The sequence below is a fragment of the Ambystoma mexicanum genome, chromosome 3p (genome assembly GCF_040938575.1).
Source record: "Ambystoma mexicanum isolate Mex_15411 chromosome 3p, UKY_AmexF1_1, whole genome shotgun sequence".
Classification (NCBI taxonomy): Eukaryota; Metazoa; Chordata; class Amphibia; order Caudata; family Ambystomatidae; genus Ambystoma; species Ambystoma mexicanum.
In genome coordinates, this window is record NC_090925.1 from 530355576 (window position 1) to 530378454 (window position 22879).

A 22879-nucleotide genomic window follows, 5' to 3' on the forward strand; every position below is an offset into this window, starting at 1 on the left:
GCCATTGTAGTACCCATCGCTGTCCCCTCTATTTGTTGGTATTTTTTTATTTTTATTGTGCAGTTAGGTTAATCCATTTAAAACTTTACGCACATATTATATAAAGAAAAGAACGGATGTCATTACAGTTCAATTGTACTAGTCCCTTTAATTAAAGGTGAATTGATTTAAAAATATTTCCAATAAAATAACATTTTACACTTCAACCTTAAGATCGACCTATAAACACTATTCATAAAAAAGGCTTTTACTCTCTGTATAAGCTTCAATTTACAATATTTCTTTTCTTTACATAACATTGAATAATGAAAACAAAACCACGCTTACCCAAAACTTAGTCCTAGTTCTATTTTACCAACAGTCAAAGCCCCTTCTTTTGGATCTCATTCCAAATATCAAAAACAGCAGTGCATACAACTACTAAAGTTGCCCCATATATGTATGACCAAGATTGATCTCCTGAACAATCATTCACATTTTTTATAAACTTTTCGCATCCCCTAATGTATAAATACTTCAAGGTATTGCATCCTGTCAGGACATGGCGGTTGGTTTCTATCTCCTTGTTGCAAAACCTACATAATCTTTCTAAATAAGGCGTATTGGACCGAGCTCCTGTAAACTCAATTGTGGGTAACACATTCATGCGTAAATACAGGACAAAACAACTAAGATCCATACTGCTTAATTTCATCAAATATAGAGACGATGTATGGCTCAGCCAACCTTCACGTGCCAAATCCTGATACCGTGACTTTTTATGGAACTTGTCAACATTGAGAGCCATATCCCGAAACCTAGCTTTATTTTTTCTTTCTTTCTCATAGTTGGGATCTTGTACCAATATATCTGGTTTCAGGTTCAATTGTTCTATGAACGTGTCTGCTGTTTTTTTGAGTGCTAGCAAAAAACTATTTTTACATTGTTTGTCCAGACTTTTCCCCATCAACAAGAACAGGTAATTTGACTCCCTACTGCTGCTAATAAATTTTGCGAATAAGAACGTTCTTTGAACGTACCAAAATGTTTTTAGTGAAGTCGCACTGTATTCCAAGCATAGCGCTTCCACCGGCACTGCTCTAGGAAAGTTTATAATAGATCGTAGCATTTCCCCTTCTAACTGCTCCAACCATGCAATCTGTTCAAGACTGCGTGTTACCAGACCGTACATTATGGTAGGGATTATGCTCAATCTGTATATTTCCAACAGCCCCTCAACGTTGTTTCCTCCACAATGGGCTACATAATATTTGATTGCTTGCCACTTCGCCCAGATTTTTTCCTTCACCTTCTCGTAATAAAATTCCCCACTAGGATTGGATGTTATGAAGAAACCCAGATAGTTATATTCTAATACATTGACCAATTATAAATCTTGCATTTGCCAAATCCATTTTTTATTACCGATATTGTTTTTGCATAACCAAAAAGTTTTTGTTTTAGTTATATTGATTACCATGGGATTTTCCTCAGCATATTTCTCCAAAGATTTTAGCGATCTACGCAATCCTATCTGAGTGCGAACAAGTAAGATAACATTGTCGGCATAGGCCAACCATGGTATCAAAATGCCATTAATCCTTGGTGGAAATGTTTTGTCTGAGCGAATGGTAATTTCATATCCGACGTGAACAAATTATATAGAATTGGTCCTAAGACACATCCTTGTTTCAGACCCCCATTCGTATTTTGAAATTTTGTACAATGTCCAACCGAGTTCAAACGAATATCAATTGATGTGTTTGTATAGAGCAATTGAATATGGTATAGCAAATTCTTGTCTATGCCCCATTTTGTTAATTTTTTCCAAAGACTCTCCTGTGGAACTAGATCAAATCAAAGCAACAACAATAAAGATGCTTGATATTTTTGTTCTCCGACTCAGCCCTCAAATATTGGACCACACATATATTTGTTCGGTTGTTATAGAGTTTCCTGAACCCGGTCCGAAATGGGCTTAATATTTCTTTATCTTCCGCCCATTTTGTTAATTGTTTAACTAATATACTCATGAAGATTTTTTGACATGTGTCCATTAATGACATTAGCCTGTAATTTTGGGGATCTTGCCTCTTTTCTTTTTTGAAAATTGGCACCAGTATGTCTTTTTGCCGACTTTCAGGGATATTACCACTTATTTTGATATGTTTATACAATGATATCAATATTTGCACCCATAGTAGTTGTGGGTGCGCTTTCAAGACTATGTTCGGGATCCCATTGGGTCCCGGCGCCCGAGAGCTCTTTAGTCTCAATATCAAAGTCGACATATCAAATGAGGATTTATCCTCAATGATTAGGTTTTGATCTACTTCCTTGTCGCAGTACAACTCTGCAATGTATTTTAACCATTTTACCTCGGGATCAGATTTAATTAATTCCAGGGGAGAAGGATTTAATATCATGGGACTGTAACCAACGAAACAATAATAGCCAATTCGAATTATGTCTATCCAATTTGTGTTGCTTATGCCAATTTGTATACCCTGTGACCCATTTTCTTAACTGTAGCAGTTTTTCACTTAAGTCGATTAGTACAATTTTTGAATTGAGTTCCTTTCAGTTTGATATACTTTCTTTCTATCCACAATTTTAACATCATAAGGTTGCCTGATTTTATTTCTGTTCTTCTCTACTCGTTATTCCATAAGCGTTTGCGTAATTCTATAACAGTAGTATTATGTCTCCATGTACACCCTCCAGATCCTGGTCTATGTCACTTTTTTTTGTTTGAAATATGTCATTAATGCTTTTATTTCCTCAGACCAGTTTAATCTCAATCCCCTGGAATCACCATACACACCTACCATAGATTGGTTGTTCATTTTGATTCCTTTGATTTGTTGGTATAGTTCCCCAGCAAATTCAAAATAGTTATTTGTGAGAGCTAATTCCGAGTACCACATTAAAAAAGAATTTGGGACCGGGTCTTAATCAGTTCTGCCCCACAGTATTTCTTCAATAACTTCCAGTGTGGCTAACTGTGGAATATTGCTGTAGAGCGAAAGTTCTTCAAGATTTCTCTTGGGTTTGTAAACAGCAATTTATCGCAGCTCACATATGTTAATTGTCTGTTGCATTCTTATGTAGTCAGATTTATTCTGGATCACAATTCCGTCCCTTTTATCAGCTTTTTTAACGACAATCGATTAGCTGTTCCCTAGGGCTTTAACTACTGTTAACTCCCTGCCACTCAAGTTCTGGAAAACAGAATTAATCTGCATTTCTAGCTTGGCTATCTCTGCAAGCACCTTTTTTTTCAAATACCTTTGACTACGGGGAGTGGGTATGTACTGGTGGAGTAAAATTGGATGGTCTTTTAAGACCTGTCGCATTCTCGTGGGGGTCAGGGGGAATTCAGTATTGGAGAAGAATTCTTTAAGGTGGATTTTTCTCATACATTTCATGAACTCACTTTGAAACTCGAACGATTCATGTTTTTTTGTTAGCACAAATCCTAAACCATTGTTAAGAACTTCTTCCTCCACTTCATCTAGAATGTGATCTGATAAATTACCTAGAAGACTTCCACACTTCGGGTCACTCTGCAATCCTACCAGTTGCCTCTGTTTAGGCCCTGTTGAAAAAAATACCTGATTGCCATTCCTCCTATGTCTTCTCCCTCTTCGCCTCCGAAAGTGTCCTTTGCCTCTTGACATCTCTGATCTTATCACCTCCAACGAGCAAGATCTACTAGCCGTCACAGAAAACTGGCTACATGCTGCAGTAGGCCCTTCCATCTCCATTGCCATCCATGACAATTGCACAATCTTCAGGAAAGATAGAACCAACACCAAATGGGGGAGGGTGGCCACCATTGCCAAAAACTCCATATTAGGGAATCAAATAACCATGCCCTCCAATCAGGGGAGCGACTATCAGTCAATCTGACCCTATCCCACACTGCCACATTAATACTGTACCTCATCTACAGGCCTCCTGGCACACCAACATCTTTTGAAGAAGACATATCACAGCTCCTCTCACTGGATATCAAGCCCTTGTCCAAAATGGTCCTGATGGGCAATGTAAATCTTGGTTTTATAGACAAATCTGAGACCCACACCTCTGCGTTATCTAACTGCATCGAAGCCTTGGGCTTCAGCAAACGCATCACCAGCCCCACTCATAACAAAGGTTGTATGTTAGACTTGCTCATAGACTTCAACTACAAAATGTGCATCCTCTCCAATGTGCCCTGCTCTTGGTCAGTCCACAATGTTATATCCTTCTCTATTCCACTGAATAACCAGGCCCCAGTTAGTCCACAACCTCTATCAGCCACTCTTGCAAGAAATGCCCAGAACATCACACCAGCCAGCCTACTACCACAACGGAATCCCCTCACAGTCCATTAACAGTCACTAAACGATAACCACAACAATGGTTGAGCAATATAACCAATCACTCCTAGCTGTTGGCGAGAATGTGGCACCTGAGAGCAAGCGTATACCTAAACCACTAGGTCATATCAACACCTGGTTTACCCCCAACCTTAAAACCCTTCGAGAGCAGCCAAGACCACCTTGAAAGAACACCCATCAGCCTCCAACAAAGAGCTGTTAACCTCTCTGTACAAAACATACAAACAGGCTATTCTCCTCGCCAAAAGCACAACATACAATGACAGAATCCAAAAAGCAAGATTGGGTACCCGAGAGCTTGTTGCCATATTGTAGGAACTAGAATCACCAATTGCCCCTTCAGGCAACTGCCTTAAAGACACCACTTGGTGCTCCAATATTCAAAGTGCCTTACTGAAAAAACTCACACTGTTGCAATCCAAAATTCTGGCCAAAAAAAACAATGTATTGGCTTCCAAGTCATCTCCTGACTCTTCACCCTCACTACCCCTCCTGGAAACCCCACGGTTCGAGTTCACCACTGTCTCCGAACTAGAAGTCACTAAAATCATAAAAGGCTTGAAATACTCCAGATGCCCAGCCTCAGTCATTAGAAACTGTACGGTAGAGCTTGCGCCATTCATTACATCCCTAATCAACAACTCCTTCTCAACTGGGATCATGACTGCGAACTTAAAAGATGCCTGGGTCCTCCCACTCCTGAAGAAACCAGCCCTTGACCCTAACATCCCAACTAACTACCCCCCTCCCCATAACAACAGTCCCCTTCCTACTCAAAATACTGGACAGAGCAGCATGCCTACAAATCCAGAAGCACCTTGAAACCAACAATCTCCTATGGTTACACTAGTCCGGATTCCGCCCAGGCCACAGAACGGAATCAGCACTTGTTAATTTAAAAATTCAAATGGATGAGTTCAAAGATAATAGTAAATGTGCCCACTTGCTCCTGCTAGACCTCTCAGCGGCCTTTCGATTTAGTGGACCACAAAATCCTTTGCCGGCACCTGTCCTTAGCAGGTCATTTCTACACTAACGCAAGAGCTTGGATCTCTTCCTTTCTTTCAAACAGAACAATGGGGGTTTTCTCGTCCTCTGTATCAGCCCATCTAACCCCAGTCACCTGTGGAGCCCCCCCCCCCCAAGGCTCCTGTGTCTCCCCTACTCTCTACAATATCTTTACAAAGCCTCTTTTTAACCTCGATACCTTGGGTATCTCCTACACTAACTATGCGGACGATACCCAAATCCTCCTCACGCTTTCTGGCTCCTATGACACCGACTCCAAGTATCTCACCAAAGTCTACCAAACCACCCAAGCCTGGATGGTCTTACACTCCTAAGGCCTAAACGGCGACAAGACAGAGCGACTCTTGACTGGATCTCAAAACATGCTTGACGGTAAATGCAAATCCTTCAACATTGACGGCATTACCATCCCAGTCTCCAAAGAAGTCAAAACACTGGGGGTGTACCTAGAGTCACCCCTCTCGCTATCCAGAGAGGTAAACGCAGTTGCATCATGAGCGGCCTGCACAACCAAACTTATTAATGCATGCAGACCCTTCCTTTCCACACACAGCTGCGTGACAATTGCAAGAGCCCTTATCACCTCCAAATTAGAATATTGCAATGCCCTTTTCACAGGGTTCACCTACTGTAAAATTAAAAAACTGCAAATGATCCAAAATAATGCTCTACGAGCAGCTTTGAACACCCCGAAATGAGACCACGTCACTCGAGCTAGAAGAACCGTGCAATGGTTACCCATTAAGGAGCGCATTCTATTCAAAACACCCGCAATAACGCGCTAATGCCTCTCCAACACCGCACATAGATACCTGTCCAGAAAATTCACAAAATGCCAATCCAGCAGACGTACTCGAGCTTCACAATCGCTCCTCCTCACTATCCCTAGAATCAAACTACAAAGAGCGGGGGGGTTGTAGCTTCCCAGTAATAGCTGCACAACACTGGAACGCCCTAACACTACCCCTAAGAACGGAACCCTCATTCTGGATCTTCTGTAAAAGCCTCAAATCTTGGCTCTTTTCATCTGACCTTTAAACCACCTTGTTATGTTACATTAGAGGCGCCTTCTGTAACCAGCGCCTAGTGCTCATACTCTCCTGTGGCTATAGTAAGATGCCCTGTCTGTAGCTAAGTCTATTGCCTATATTCTCTAGATGTTGTACTAAGATGGTCTTTCTGTAACCAGCGCCAGGAGGCCCTCGGGTTTGGTGAGCTTTACAAATGTCAAGTAAATAAATAAGGAAGCACAGATTAAAGCTCGGTTTCAATGTGTGAGTATTTGCCATGCATCATAGAGTAGACTGCTAATTTTGTGACACAATAAGTTGAATAGATACGTTCTGTTAGACTTGTGGAAATCTGCCCTCCCTTACTTGTCACAGGCTTTTGCACCATCTGGAAATCTGCCCTCCCTTACTTGTCACAGGCTTTTGCACCATCTGGAAATCTGCCCTCCCTTACTTTTCACAGGCATTTGCACTATCTGGAAATCTGCCCTCCCTTACTTGTCACAGGCTTTTACACCATCTGGAAATCTGCCCTCCCTTACTTGTCACAGGCTTTTGCACCATCTAGCATTTGCTAGGGGCACATTTGCATTTGAAAACACACAAGAAGACTCTTTGAACCCTTATGTTTCTCTACACGTGTGTCCAGGGACCTCGAGCATTGAATGCCTCAACGGAGAATCATGTGAAACATTACGTTTATGGGGCGGCGGTGAGGGGGGTGGGCGACGAGTAAAAGACCAGGAATTTGCTACTGACTTCCTGTCTTAACCCAAACATAGTTGCAGCATTTCAGTGGGCTTTTTATTCTCTAAGTGTATTGCTTGAATTATTGAGAAAGAGCACTGAAGCAGCGAAGGAAATGTGTCCATTTTACAAACATCATTATTCTCTGAATTGTAGATTATTTGGAAATTGATTAACACCCCCGTTCCACATTCAGAAAAAGGGCGGTGTGTGTTTGACAGTGGAGGGTATTGCACCTGCTCAGTTTAAATGCAGAAACTGAACAGGAAACTGTGGGCAAGTCAAGTTGCAAACTCCCAATACCCCCGTCTCTGTCTTTCTCACTGAGAAATGGATGTTTGGTATTTAGAAGATAGCTGTTGCATTTTCATGGCTACCTGTTGCTTTAGGACAGCGTTTGGGTAAAGAAAAACCAATTAGCCCCCTTTTCCGGTATTCGGGAAAGGTAGGGAGAAAATTGCCCTTCTACCTTCCCTACTCCATAAGGTGGGTGGGGGTAAATTCAACTCCCCTGTTGCGTCTGGTACCTACACCCCTACCATAATGCCATTTGAGAATTGCATAAACCAAGTATCTGAACTTAAAATAGAGGGACTCTTGGTACAGTTACGCTGTTTTCTGTGATTCAATCAAATTCTCAATAGGCTGCTCTATCAACAAACAACCTTTCCCTGAAGGAAGTCTTGGAAGTCATGGTTAGTCAGTAATGTTGACCTTATTCTAAAAACAAGCATTGTGGAAAGCCAATAGGTCTGGCTTTGTAACGGTAGAGTGTAAGATGTATGTAGTAGCGCACAAAGAGGCAGACATACATTTTTTTGTATATTTGCATAGCCAGACCTATTGGCTTTGTCAATGCTTGCTTCAGCTGGGTTTGTGGTAGGTGCACCGTGTTTTATCATATGCAACTCTGCTTTACTGAGTGGTGGGCGGACTTTTAAGGTATCATTATTATGATGTTTAGTACTGCTGTTGTTAATAATACTTCTCGTGCCTGATTAGACTTTTCCCAATGGCTTTTTATTTTGTGTGAACCTTCTTTATTTTTTGCTTTATCCGCCTTGTATTTTTAGTTTTATGTGATTGGACAGATTTTGTCAATAAATATTTAGAGCCTGATTTTGATGGCGGTCTGGAAGTGTTGAATGCTTCAAATCTTTTGCAGCCGTTTTTTAAATGGTTATCATGGAACCTTGAGTACAATCGTTTTATCGTCAGTTTCTGAACATGCAATTGTAGTTCCGATTGAAATGTTTTTTCAAGGTTATCACCCTTCATTGACGGCAAGTTGCAACGGCGCCTCCTGATGGCAGAAGCAATCCATTTTGATGGTGAATGCAGAAACATTTATGGTGCAAAAACCGGATTTAGAGTAGTCCCAGTATATTGGGGTACCATTTTTAGAAAAGGTACATTGCACAGAGATGACAACCTATGTTTGCACTTGCATGCAAAAATGCAAGCTACATGTAATCTTTGTCATTTGCATTACAAAGTGAAAAGAAAAGTTATAAAAACAGGCGAAATCACCTTCACGCCTACGTTTTGCAGTTTCTAGTGCAAACAGTGTAAATTTAACCTGTTTGACGCATGCTAGGCAACATATAGACTGCTTCAAAAACAGGTGGATTCAAAAGAAATCCTTGGGTCTTATGTTAGCATAAAAAAGACATGCTGGCATAAAACCCAAGTGTTTTTAGAGGTGAAGCAGGAAGGAGAGGTGGGGCCAGTACTCTCGTGCCATGCCACAATTCCGCCTCCAAAAACCATTGAAATACTCGAAGCGCAGCATTAATTTATTTTATTTATTGGGTATTTATAATGTGTCTATAAAACAAATGGTGTTTCAAGGTGCAACAAGACCATGGGTGTTGGGGGGCAGGGATGAAGAAAAGCAAAAACGGGCCTTCTAGGCCTTATGACATTCGGTTGTGCAAGTGCAGTAACAAGAAGTGCAGGGGAGGAGGGGGAAGTGCCGGTCAGAGAGGAAGTGCTAATGCTAAGGTGTGAAAGGAAGTGCAGGTCTGTTGGAGAGTGTGTAAAGTGCTGTTGAGGGGTTAGGGGGAGGAAGAGGGCCCCTGAGCTCGGTGAGTGCTAAGGGTAGGCCAGGAGGACAAGTACCAGGGGAATGCAGAGAGTGCAGGGGAATTAAGGTCCAAATGCTAAGTGTGAGGATGGGGCTGGGTGGGCTCAAGGGATGCTGGTCCAGCCAGGCTAGTGTAGGGGGAGGGAGCCTGATAGGGCAAGTGCAGGTAATGGGGGGGTGATCTGGGTCAAGGGAGACCAAAGAGCTGGGGTAGACTGGATGAGGAGGGCCTGGTGCCGTGTATGAATCAGAAGGAACCAGGCAGCCAGTCATTGCGGCAGAGGGGGACATTAGCAGGGAAGGGGGAGATGGATGGAATAAGAGGAAAGGAGGGCCTTGAGAAGATGCCAGAACTTAAGAAGATCCAGCTCAAGTCTTGAGAGGGGCAGGGAGGCCATTACAAAGGGAGGCTCCTGTGAAAGAGAGCGATCTATCTGCCACTTTCTGCTTGGAAACAGCCTCTGATCTGCAGAGAGTTTGAGCTAGAAGACCAAAGGACTCTTGCAGGAAGGTAGTTAGGGAGAGTTTGATGTGGTGGGGGGCTAGCCTTGTGGATGATGCAGAGGGTCTTGAACTTGATCGTCGCAGAAACCAGGAATCAGTGTAGAGATTTTAGGGCTGGAGAGATGCGGTCCCTGGGCTTGAGGCCAAGGACAAGTCTCTTGCCCTATTCTGAATTAGTAGAAGGGAGCATAGGGAGGAATTAGGCAGATTCAGGAAGAGGCTGTTGCCAAATTCCAGCCTACAGAGGACCAGAGTTCTGGAGACATTCCGTTTCTGAGGGAAGGTGAGGAAAGAGAGGATGCCTCTGAGGAGGTGTAGCTGGAAGTGTACTTTCTTGGCAAGGTCTGTGATATGAGGAGTGAAGGAGAGAGAGGAATCGAAGATGACACCTATGTTTTTTGCCTCACAGGAGGGTAAATGGAGGGGGCCAATGCAGTGCAGCCAGAGAGTAGGAGGGAGCTGGGGTCCCAATGAGAAGGATCTCAATCTTACTGGCATTAAGGCAGAGCTTGTTGGCAGCACACAAAGCCTGAATAGCAGTAAGACAGTCAGGAATTAGAGAGGAGGAAGAGGAGGCAGTGGCGGGAAGCTTGAAGGAGAGCTGTGTGGCGTCTGCAAAACACTGTAAGTGAGGAGAGAAGGCAGAGATCAAATGGGACAGAGGGGCAAGGTAGATGATGAAGCCACGATGAGAGGATAGAGCCCTGAGGGACGCCGCAAGTGGAGCGTGTGATGGGGAGAGAAAAGGGCCCAGTGAACCTGCAAATGTCAGTCAGAGAGGAAGGAGGTCAACCAGTCCAGTGCCAAGTCTGTGATCACAGAGCTGATTTATATGGGTGGAATGATTGACCATATCAAAGGCAGAGAAAAGGTAAAGAAGGATGAGAACAGAAGGAGTGTTGGAATCGAGATTTGAGAGTAAGTCTTCAAGGGTGTTCAGGAGTGCAGTTTCCGTGCCTCTGGCTGCTCAATCTGCCAGACTGGTGGTCATGGAGACAACCACCAGATTCAGCGCTGTGGATCAGCTGGGATATGACCAGCTTCTTCAAGAGTTTGCTAGGAAGGGGTACTGGAGACAGAGCAGTAGTTAGCCAGGCAGGGATTGTCAGAAGGAGCCAGTGGCAAAGGAGTGATTGCAGAAATCAGCCAAGGCTGGTGGAAGGGAGACAATGTTGTCCTTGATAGTTCTGGAAGAGCAGGGGAGCACCCACTTGGAAGAGACTTTCATAGAAAGGACCTGTCTAGAGACCTTGCCCGGTGATATGGCGTGAAAGAGGAGAGTAGAGGAGAGTAGGAGGAAAGAGGAGAGGGGGGCCAATGGAGGCCTCCGAGCGGGTGAGGGAGAGGGGAGGGGTGTAGAAGAGAGTGCAGACAGGATGTCCTGAGTTTTGGTTATGAAGTGAGAGGCCAAGGTGGTGCAGAGGGTCAGAGATGGCAGAGGAGCAGTGGAGACTGAGCAGGATTGGCAAGTTCCTTGAAGATTTTGAACAGTCCAGCTGTAATTTTAATGGCCCCATGCAAGCTTGGATTTAGGCCTTCTACAAATAGATGGAGAGTCTGTTTTGCCTTTGGAGAACGTGGCATACCAGTCTGTCCAAGAATGTGCTCGAAGCCTGCCACTTCCCCTCAGCAGCTCTGCCCTTGCATTTCTGAGAGGCCAGATCAGAATCATACCACGTCTTGTGCTTGGAGGCAGGCTTCATGCGTTTCCTCGTGGCAGGGGCAAGAAGGTCAAGAGTGTTGGAGATGGAGAGATGAAGGTTAGCAAGACTAGTGTCAGTGTGAGAGTCAGTGGCCAGAGTGAGAGGGGCAATGAAATTGGCAGCAAAAGCAGCAACTGACACTCGCTAGTGGTCGAATGATGGAGAAGGAGACCGGCAGTCCAGGCAGAGGTTTAGCCGGTGGACCCAAGAGATCCAGGTGAGAGGACAGGAGAGCATGATCAGACCAGGAGAGAGGTGTAGTGAGAGGGTTGGCGATGGCAATGTCTGCTGAGGTGAGACCATCCAAGGTATGTCTGGCTGAGTGCGTTGGACCGGGGGGAAGGCTGTTGAGGTAAAGAGAGTCCAGAGGCAGCATCAGGGGACTCAAGGTGAATACTTAATCTCTGAGGAATAGAACCTTGGAGGTGGAGGCCAGAAGGGAAGAGGTGATGTCAGACTACTCTGAGAGGAAGAGGGAGACCGGACCAGGGGTACTGTAGATGATGGCAAGATTCAGCGAGAGGATTGGCAAGACACCAAGCCTGCAGACGAGGCATTCAAAGGAAGAGTAGGACTGAGTGGATGTGATAGTAGCAGGGACCCATTCAGGGAAGATAAGGACAACTCTGCTGCAGACCGGTTACACCTGGGCTTAGGGAGGATCTTGCAGCCCTCTGGGAGGAGTGTGTCAAAAAGAGGGACAGAGCTCGCTGTGAACCACATCTCTGTCAGAGCAAGGATGTCAAGGTCGAAGTCTTCAAGGAGGTGGCAGATGTCAGAGGAGTTGTGGGATGTTTTTACCCATGCATCCAAGCCCTACTATAAAACAGTGCAGTACTGGCATGGAAAACATCATGATGGCCAGAACTCCCCAGAGAGTGCACAGGGAAAACATGAAGAATAGGCTGCCACCCATTTTTGCCTATGTTGTGAGCACAGGAGGGCACTGCCTAAAACCACCATTGGGCTACACACACAGTAGCCTGAAACCATTGGGAATGGCAATGCCGATTGCCAAAAAGCAACTCAGAACTGTGGGGAATTCATTTTCTTAATCCCAAAAATGGTTGCAATACCGGTACTCACCACTATCAGAAAGCCGGCGTTTTAAAACCACCAGACTTTTGTGTAAAACTGAACAGAGGAACCCAAACCAGACCAAGGAAAGACTTGCTAAGAGGTGGATACAATGTAAAACTATATTCTGAAATGACTTGAAGGAAGTCATTATTTAATGTATAGGTAAAAATTGTAAGTTTGATTTAAACTGGGAACTAAAGTGACATTTAGCTGAATTCTGCCTGACAACTACCCCCGACAGGAGAAACCTGCTCAGCCACTCTTCCCAGGCCTAGCTGCATCCTGCTTCCCCACCAAAAGGAGTTGACACCTCTCTGATTAGATTAGGGGAGGGGCACCGCAGGAGGTTGAACAAAGCCTTGTCCTGGACTCAGGCAAATGTTATATTGGGGAGCCGTAAAGTGGCTTCCTCTTGGGAGAAGTGGGAGGAGAAGTGCCTCTGGGAGCCACCCGAGCTGGAGGCAGGGGCAGACAGAAGCTTCCCCCATGTGCTTTGGAACCTAAACCACCCCATCTGGGCCAGAGCATAATTTTAAAAAAGATGGATAATTCATAGTATGGACTTGTCAGAATTATATAAGTAATATCATTATTCTTGTGATTTTTCTGTGCACGTTTTAAGAGGTGTTAGGACCCTGTGGTGTATGCTGGGGGGTTGCTACCGGAAAATAGGGTCTTACTCCAAATGTCTTCATGTTAAAAATCTGACACTTCATCAATTAATGTCCATACTCCTTGCGCACATGTGTGTAATTTTTGGTAAATGTCCGATATTGGTAAACCAGTCAAAAAGCGCAAAATGTTGTCATTTTTTAATGCAAGCCCCCAGGAAGATCAGAGGCGGACAAGCATGGACCATAAGGAATATATAATGTGTACATGTAATTTCAACAAACTGTGTATCTGGGAAATATGTATTTGAATCAAATATAGATTTGTGGGCAAATTGACCAGGGGAGGATCCTCTGACCCATAAACAGAACTCATCATGATGACAATCCATTTCCTTCCCCCAATCATGGGAGAGGAGAGAATTGGGCCAATGACAAGTAGAGAGGGGCAGGCTTAGCTAGGCCCAGGCACACACCCATTTTCAAAACACATTAAAAGAGACTGCTGGGACAGGTAGAGAGATTCAATTCCATTTTCTGCGGGACGCTCTGCCGGGAGACTCCAGACTTCACATCCATCAATCTTCAGAGACCAGAAATTTACTTCAGAACTTAAAGCAAGGGCCTAAACCCACAAACTGAGAACTCTTCTCAGCAGGCCTCAGCATCCTTAAAATCATTTGCAAACTATTCCACAGCCGGGCGAGCTGTCTGAATTCTTTTGCCCAGAACTTTTGCCAGTACCCAGAAAGCAGTGTTACATCCAGAATCCACTTGATCCGGACCGGAAAGCAGAGCAGTATCCAGAACCAGGGGCCGCTGTATCCAGAGAGGCTAGACCAGCAGAGCAGAGCTGACCCAGACCGCTGTGAGCAGAACCAGAGATCCGGATCGCTGTGAGCAGAACCGGTGCCTGATTGACCCGCCGAGCAGACAGAACCGCCGCTGGACGTGTTGACCAGATCTGTGACGAGGCCTATTTCAAATTTATATTGACCTAGCAGAACTGTGCAGAACCAATCTCTTAGTTAAAATAATCTAATTCAAGTTATTTTAACCTAAGTAGAACTGCCTCCTAGAAATCGTGTCATCTGTCATTTTTAAAGCTGCACAACTGTCACCTGTCTGTCATTTTGAGTTTTACTTTAAATCCGAAAATCTACCTTTATTAAATCGTCCGTATCTCTGGAACCGTTTGTCCTAGGAACGAGATTTAATTTTCCTGTGAAAGCTTAGAATCTAAGCTTTCCAACAAGCCTCCGACTTCCTACTCCTTATACTTTTTCCGCAATCGCAATTTACGCACTCGCGAAATTTACCGCGATTTGCGATTTTTGACTCAATTTCTCCACTTGTCAAAATAGCAGCTCCATTCTTTCCTTTGTTAAAATCTGTTTGCAACCTGGTAATAACTCATAGAGCATTGCTAAAGTGAGCCTGAACTAATACCAACAAGCATCTCTCACTCACCCTGAATCTCTAGAGGGAATTAAAATCAGTTAGCACATTTTCCCATCCATTGCCATCACATTTAAAAGCATTTTGGGCCTGTGTTTCAAACTTCTACCTGTTTCCTCTAAGCTTGCTGGGGGGGGAACTGAGTTCCGTATTGTATTTGATTGTATTCCTGAAGACTGTGTGTGTTACTTCCATCTCCTTGCACTGCATATAGGGGGGGTGAATTGCCACCAGGGGAAAAGTGAACATATTATCTCTTGTGAAACCATATCAGTTTATTTTCTGTACTGCATTTATTCCACCTTGCATTTCCTTGAAACCATAAAGCATTTCAGCTACCTCATCCTCTATACTACTCCTAAGTAATCAAGTGTACCACTGTAACATTACCCATTGTGGATCCACATCATATGTCTAAGTGTACTATCAGATATTAATTTGTTATAAAAGTGTGACTATAAAAGTGTGACACATATATATTGTTTAATTTTTCAAATAAACCTTTTAATTTGCAAAACAAACCTACTTCTTGGCTCAGTGGGATCAGGGGGATTCTAAGAGGGGGTGTTATACAAGGGTTGTCATCCAGAGTACTGAACTGGACATACAAATACATCAATACGCCCTCAGCATCCCAGACTAGGCATTGACTTAGCTGTAGTGTTGATTGAATATCGCTTACAGAGTGTTTAACGGAAAAGCGAGATTTGCTAAGTGGAGCTGGTAGCCACCTTTGCAGTTCTTCCGAGAAAGGGTATAGGATTATGGTATCCCCATTGGTGGTAGTGAAGGGGTCAGAGGGGTGGTAGAAGGAGGAGTTGCAAGAGAAGGGAGGAAGCTTATGAGAGATGGAAGATGCCTATTATATAAGGTGGAGGTTGGACTGAGAGCCCTGGACCTTGACAGTGACATTCTGGTAAGCATTAATGATGCCCATAGAGGATGGGAAATATGCCAACAGTACTTCCCATTGGGTACCAATATTAATGGGCGAAGAAGGGAAAGGAGAGAGCACTGAGGCCATATGGGGAATCCAAAGGTCCAGAGAGGGAATGACAAAGAGGATGTCAGTGACAGTCTGGCTGGAAGAAGTGTTGACAAAGGTGTCAGGGATGGGCAGGTGTCAGGGATGGGCAGGCCTGGATTGGATACCAGGAGATCTTTCTTGAACTTTTTCTTTCAAGGCTTCGAAAGAGAGATAGGATAGGTGATATAATAGTAGTTAGAGAAGATAGGGGAGATGGAAAGCTCCATGGAGTGAGAGAGCAGAGAGATGGAAGGGGGAGGGAGAGAGGAGGGAGAAACTGCACAATGCACGACAAACTTGCCAGGCAGCCTAGAAGCAATACAGGCACAGCCAGATCAAGTACACGAGAAGGAAGTCCAGACTAGTGAAGAGTGTCCTATAGTAGGCAGAGGGCGAGCTAGGTAAAGAGGACACGAGACTTGATCCCTAGCTAACCCTTCTTCGCAAACCGCAGGAGACCTACTATGCAGAGACTTAGTTCTGCAGTTCTTTCACTCGGAGCACAGCTGTAACGCTAGAGTAATTGTAATTGGTTATTTATAACGTGCTTAATACCCAGAGATTTCTAAGCCCGGACCTGAGGATCGAAGGATCTGTGGTAAAGGACTGAGGAAAAAAGCCAGGGTACAAAAAGCCCGAATTTGTTTTGTTCGTTTTTCCCATTTGTTTGCATATATATGTGGGGGGAGACCCCCACAGCTCCCCCACCTTACGCCTATTTATTTTCTATTAACTTTATCCCCCCCACATATACCTATGAACAAATGTGGTCAGACATTTGGTATTCTGAAGGGTGCACAAATGTTGTGAAAAATGAAGTCCTGACATTAGTGACTCTGCAGGAATAGTTGTGCCTCTAGTCAGACAATGCATGTTCTCTTTAAAAGTGTACCATTAGTAGTACAATGCAGCATGTTCCTATATACAGGGCTTTAAGTGGGCTGGGGTAGCCAGGGCCAAGTACCGGCAGGCTCAGCAATAGGGTTCTGAGGTAGGGCCCTGCTGAGACTCACTAATGTCCCCTGGCATCCCAGCCAGGCTAGAGGACAATGGTTTTGTTCTAAAGTCTGAAGCTCTCGCTCATGTGCGAGAGCTTCAGGCTTCAGAAAAAAAGCCTTTTCTCCATAATAGTGGCACTGGCCCTGGGAGGCATCCCTTTAATCAAGAGATGGCCGTGGGCCAGTACAACCATTATATAAGAAACGGTGAGGCTGCTGGAATCCAAGGCCTTTTTTTTCTATAGTCTGAAGCTCCTGCTCATTTACGGAAGCTTCAGGCTTTAGGAAAATAGGCCTCGGCTTCCTGCGGCCTCACCTTTTCAGCTTTGTTGGTGCTGCTGCCCTTCGCGGGACTTCCCTTTAGTGAAGAGATGCCTGGTGAGGGGCAATGCCAACATTAGGATGAAAACATGTGGCTGCTGTCCCCCGCCAAGCTTCTCTTTAGGTAATAATGCAGAGATCAGCACCATCTTACAAAGGGGGGAGAGGGTGCTGATCTCTACAAAGGGCTGCCCAGAGGTGGTGTCTCCAGCCTATTACTCCGGGGCTTGTTAAGGGTGAGTAGACTAACAAGCCAGCGGGTGACCCCCCAACATTAGGCCACATCCCCTTGATGTGCCCAGATCCATTTCCTGTGCCACTTAAGGCACTGCCTATTTAGCAGAGCTTAAAACTACAATTGCACTTTGAACGATTGCATTTCAATGAGGTACATCAGCATTTTCAGCAAATATCTCAATTTCAGCATAAATGCTGCAACGGATCACATGTGTACATATTTGTATTTTGTATTTTATTGAATCGTATAAAACGCTTTTATCCAAAGCGCTTTACATAGTTAAAAACAATGGCACAGAATTAGTGAAATAGAGTAATTGAATATCAAATCAGAAATCAGAACGCAAACAATCAAGGACAGCGAAGTAGGTGAGTTTTCAAAGAGACCCGAAATAGAGAATAGACAGTGATAGACCGAATGGATAATGGAGGAAGGTTCCAATGAAGAGGAGCAAGAAGCTCAAAAGAACGAAAGCGAGACAGGGCGCAGGGTGGGCGGGGGACAGTCAACTTGAAATGAGAAGACGAACAAAGAGAGCGAGAAGGAGAGTAAAAAGACAGCAGAACAGCGAGATAGTCAGGGGCTAACCCGTAGAGAGATTTAAACACTAAACAGAGAAAATGAAATTTAAGTTGAGAATGAAAAGGTAACCTGCAAACAAGGAAATCTGCCAACAATCACAATTGTTTCCCAGCTCAGCAAAAGGCATGCGACGTTGTCACGAGGTGCATTGTGCAACGGTGCCTTACCCGTCAAATAGCCCCATTGAAAACATAAGCAGCGTAGCTTACTTACTGTCATAAAAATCATCAGACGTGTGCAAAGCCAGGGTGTTTGTTGGCAGTGCGAAGTCCAGTGGCTATGTGGATCAACTAGGCCAAGTACTGTATTTAGGAACAATGATCTTTGTGCCTGTCAAATTGCTAAGAAGTTCGTTATATCTGGGCAGCATTACGAAGAATAAACACAGAACAGAGTGTTACTGCATACAGGGATGGGCCTCATCATTGCCACATGGCCACCTTTTCTACCTCCCCCAGCAAAGTATGTCTTGGGTTGCTGTGTTCCCTAGTGGCCTGCACGGCAAAGCACATGAAGCAGGTGGCCTCATCCACATTCCCACTGAAGAGGAAAGCCATGTCGGGAAGTGGAAGAGGCTGCGGAAGTGACGCAACACCACACTCCAGCATCCCTGCACACTGCCAGCAACTGCTCCTGCAGTCAAAGTCAGCAAGCTGGAAAAGAGAGCAGGGCCATAGGAGCATTCGTGATTGCTATTCATTTTTTGGAGGGCTATTGGGTGTTTAATTGCACAAAAAGGTCTCTTTCAGACGTTTTGTAAATTTAGACAACGGGAAGACATTCTTTTGAAAAAGAAATAGTACTTGAACTGGCGCCTTTTGTACCCCTGTGAAAAAGCTCCCCTTTATGCCATTTTCAATTTTCCAACATGTAAAGGGAAAGGTAGTATAAACCAAGGATAAAATCGTCTTTACACCTTACTTTTACGCTATGTTTGTGGAGACGTGCAAATGCCCCTTGCAATTAACGATTGCAGGAGGAATTTGCAATGATTTCCTATGAAATCTGACTGCTTTACCAAGCTATGAAGTCAGGAAGATTCCATAGGAATCCATTTGTTTTCTGCCAGCCAAGCAGATTTGGCACCTAAAGAGGGAAGAATCGCTCCACTCTCTAAATCTCCCTGCCAAATTAAATACAATCCTGCAGACCTGTACTGCCCCTTTTTCCGGTCTGCCGACCTCCAATGTCATCAACATAGCTAGAAAAACTGTGTTTGTGCCATTTACGGATGAAAGCCACTTTATGGCCAGCCATGTGACCCCAGAGCTCCCCTCACGTTCCCAGTCTCATCTTTATTGAGCCAGTAGACCCTGGTGTGCCCCGCTTTAGCTAGGGCATTTAAGTATTGCTGTTCACACCTCGCCATGCACAGATGCATTTGCTTCTTGTTTGCCACGGGTGGGGGCAGGGTTGGAAAATGGGAGAGAAGAGCTGGACCGGGATGGGCACAAGATAAAGGAGCGTGTGACATACGCATAATATCATGAGCGGCATGCCAGCTTCCGTTGTAGATAACCTTTTTACAAGCAGTTTGTTCATTTCCGTAGTACTAGTCCGTCTAGACTGTAATGGAAGAGAAGGTAATCAACCATGTTATCCTCAACCCTGGTGTGACTACTGCCATGTCTAGCAAGATGATATGATATGATATGATATGACATTTATAACGCGCCTAAACACAAGTGTTTCAAGGCGCGATGAGACAAGGGAGGGGGAACAAAGGGCAGACAGACAACAATCCTACTAGGCCCTGTGTCATTCAAATCGCACAAGTGCATGGGAAGGGGGGACAAAGGGAGATGTGCGGGGGTGGGGGGGAGGGAGAAGTGCGGGGGTGGGGGGGAGGGAGAAATGCAGTACATGGAATAATAGCATAAATAGGATAAGATAAATAAATACGGCCAACTAGTGGCAAGTGCACAGTAAGTGCAGACATAAGTGCTAGTCGGGGGGACTGTAAAATGGCTGCCACTGATTTGGTTCTTTGAGATATCAATGAATGTGATTTCTGTGGCCCTAGCTTGTTTGAACCTTGATTGATTGCCATGAAGAAGAAGGCTTTCCTTATATGCTAGGCATAGGCTTTTTGATGCTTTCGCTATATCCTAAAAGATTCCCTCTCTACCCCGGAGTACCGCGATGGAGATTTGCTGTTACATAAAGCTCTGTACAATCAAAAAAGCTTGTCGTAGCCTTAGGGTAAGAGTTGTGTAACACACGAGGATTCCTGCATCCTCCTGAACAGGAACTGTAAGCTGTTTTGCAACTTCACTCTCAGACAATTTATTATCAGCATGTGAAGTAACCACCCACGCTCTTTCTTAATGCTACACCTGCAACATACCAGAGTAGAGCACGTGTCAACAGATCCAGAGCAGCCAATCCTGAAACGTGTGTTCTCCAATAGCATTCGCCTTTGATACAGTCTACCTTAGTCCAGGCCACACTCCGCGCTCTGAAACACTTGTGTATGAGCGCGATATAAATAAAATATCAATTCAATTCAATTCAAATCTGGTCCCGCAACTTTATTAGCTTGAATTAAAATCCTTGGTTTAGCACCTGCTAAAGACCAGGCATATTCCATTGTAATCCAGTATGAAACGACACCGGCAAAGCATAATTTGCAGGCAGAGTTTTATTTCTCTCAAAGCAAAGCGTAATAGTGATGAGTAAAGGCGGTTTTGCCTTCACTTACTTTCACAACACTGTCTCCTCCTCCCCGGGTTGCTTGTAGATCCCTTGCTTTCAAGTGCCCACCTCGCCCTCCCCTGTTAGCTCCCGCTCCTTTTTTCTCTGCTTCCCTCACTGGGCTCTTCCCCCATCATAGGAAAGCTCTCTGTTGCTTCCTGAAGCTAGGTCCGCGCTCAATACATACCGTAATAATAATTTACACTAATAGTCCATGTTGTGAATGTGGAAATTGCACGCATCCGACCATCTACCCATAAGTGCAATCATTGGTGGTCCCATGTATGCAATTGGATTTTTAAAAAAAAGAAAATAACACCCTATGGGCCTCATTACACGGTAGGCGGAGAACCATGGCGCTATTAGCGCCATGGTTCATGCCGGTAAAATACCGGCACCGCCTCGGTGGAAAGGGGAATTACCGCCCCATTCCAAGGTTGGCGGGGCGGTAATTGCCCCTTCCACCATTGCCCTTCCCCATTCCCATTTTTACCCCATAGGGCATAATGGAAATGGGGAAGGCGCTAATTACGGCACCGCAAATTGCCGTACCGTAATTAGCTCCCTGGGTCCCTTTGCGGGTTGGTTTTTAGCAGACGTTAAATTCCCCAACCCGCAAAGGGACCTCGTAGTAAGGCGGTAAGGATTTACCGGTACCGGTAAAATACCGGTACCGTTAAACCCTTACCGCCTACCGTGTAATGAGGCCCTATGTGTTACTAAGTAACCATTGCCTTTCTAAACTTCTTCAGATAGACAATCACCTCATTGCAGGTCTGATATATCTTGGAGAATGATATAGTTCCAACTTTGGGGGTCTACATTTTGGACTGAATTCCCACTTCCTTAATTCAGACATTCCTTTCACTGTGCATATTACCATGGTGTCTTATTCTCTAACCTACTAACACAACAGCTAGAGAATCAGAAGGGACTGTGAGGCACTGGCTGCTCCTTTTATAGAATTGGATGAGGAACTACGTTGTTCAGAACAATGAAACAAAAATAGTTCCCTTTGCCACGTAGCACTGGAAGTGCATCCCATGCCTCTAGGCAGTGAAACATCAGACACTGTAAATAAGGCATATGGGTATATTTAGACAGAGTTGTTTCCTTTAAGTTTCACTGATACACATCCACATTTCTGGATCATAAGCAACATGCGAGACTCAGGGTAACAGTGCCATATTGTGTCACTGGCTGCATAACAATATATTTGGAGGGTAATACTCACATATATTGGATGCAGTCAGAGTAACATACTTCAGATATTGGGCACAGCTAACATGAATGTGTGTTCTTGCAGTGGAAATGCAGGCATACGTTGGGCACTGCCAGCATTTAACTTTCTTGTTACAGTGGCATTGCTGACATATATTATGTGGGCAGCGGAATCATTAGCATGTGTTTTACAACACCAGGCAATGCATAGATTGTGAGCACACTGGCCTTCTGACCACAGAACTTAAAGTGGCAGTCCTGGAATTAATTGTAGGTGTAAGCATTTTTTTGTAGATCATTAAACTGTGCTTTACAGTGACAACAGTGGCATACATTGCGGACATAGTTCATCATGAAAATGTGTTGGAACATCCTCTGTTGTACTTTTGGTGATGTGGCATCTAACATATTTTACATACAGTCAGATGCTAATTGAATTGCTTTTATGCAATTGTTGGCAAAACATTGTGCTGTAAATTACACTTGTTTCCCTGTTGGTTAGTTTGGGTTTACATGCTACGTTTGTTCACCCCCGTACATTCAGGCAATCTATTCACTAACCACACTGTTCACCTAGACAATAATAGTACCTGTTATTTGCAGCACTATGAAATGACAAGTGGGTGGCAGCCCATGATGCATGAAAAGTACAAAGTAACTTACTCGAAACTCTATCTGATCACGGAAATACACAGGCTTACCCATATGGACCCTTCCTATTCTCTTTGCCTGCTCTCCAGTGTCTGCCGAGAACCTCTGATTTTCTTATCAGTGTCTGCTCTAACTTCTCTTTTATTCGTTACGAACAGGAATCGAGAAATGCGCAGAGCCCACCCACTTTAAACGTATTATTTTTTTTGCAGTTATTTTCAAAGCCTGTTGACAGCATGCAGTGCTCAGCCAGCCGACCCGGACACACCAAAATCATCACAACGGAAGGGGTGTGAGGAACATACCAACTTGTTGGCCAATTAATTGAACTAAGCAGCCTCCCCTTTAAGCAGCAGAAAACAATGGTTATTTCGTTATAAAGTGTGTCGTGAATGGAAAGTTATTTTCTAATAATAACTCTAATTCAACAGAATTTTCTGACATTGCTTCCTGGATGTTTAAGTATTTAATAAAAGGCATTTCTGTAACTCATTGGAAGTAATTATTTTACGATGCATTTGTTTGTATGCCTTCCTGGTGTTGTGTATGCGCTCT

At 44.2% G+C, this 22879-nt stretch overlaps 1 protein-coding gene across 1 annotated transcript in view; it reads right to left on the bottom strand.

Moving 5' to 3' along the window:
- Window positions 1–22458, bottom strand: part of LOC138580590 (protein-glutamine gamma-glutamyltransferase E-like) — a 551664-nt gene extending 529206 nt beyond the window's left edge. The window contains exon 1 of the mRNA XM_069651249.1: window positions 22375–22458. Coding sequence (XP_069507350.1) covers window positions 22375–22378 — 4 coding nt within the window. The 5' untranslated portion in view covers window positions 22379–22458. The remainder of the gene's footprint in view (window positions 1–22374) is intronic.
- Window positions 22459–22879: the final 421 nt, after the last annotated feature.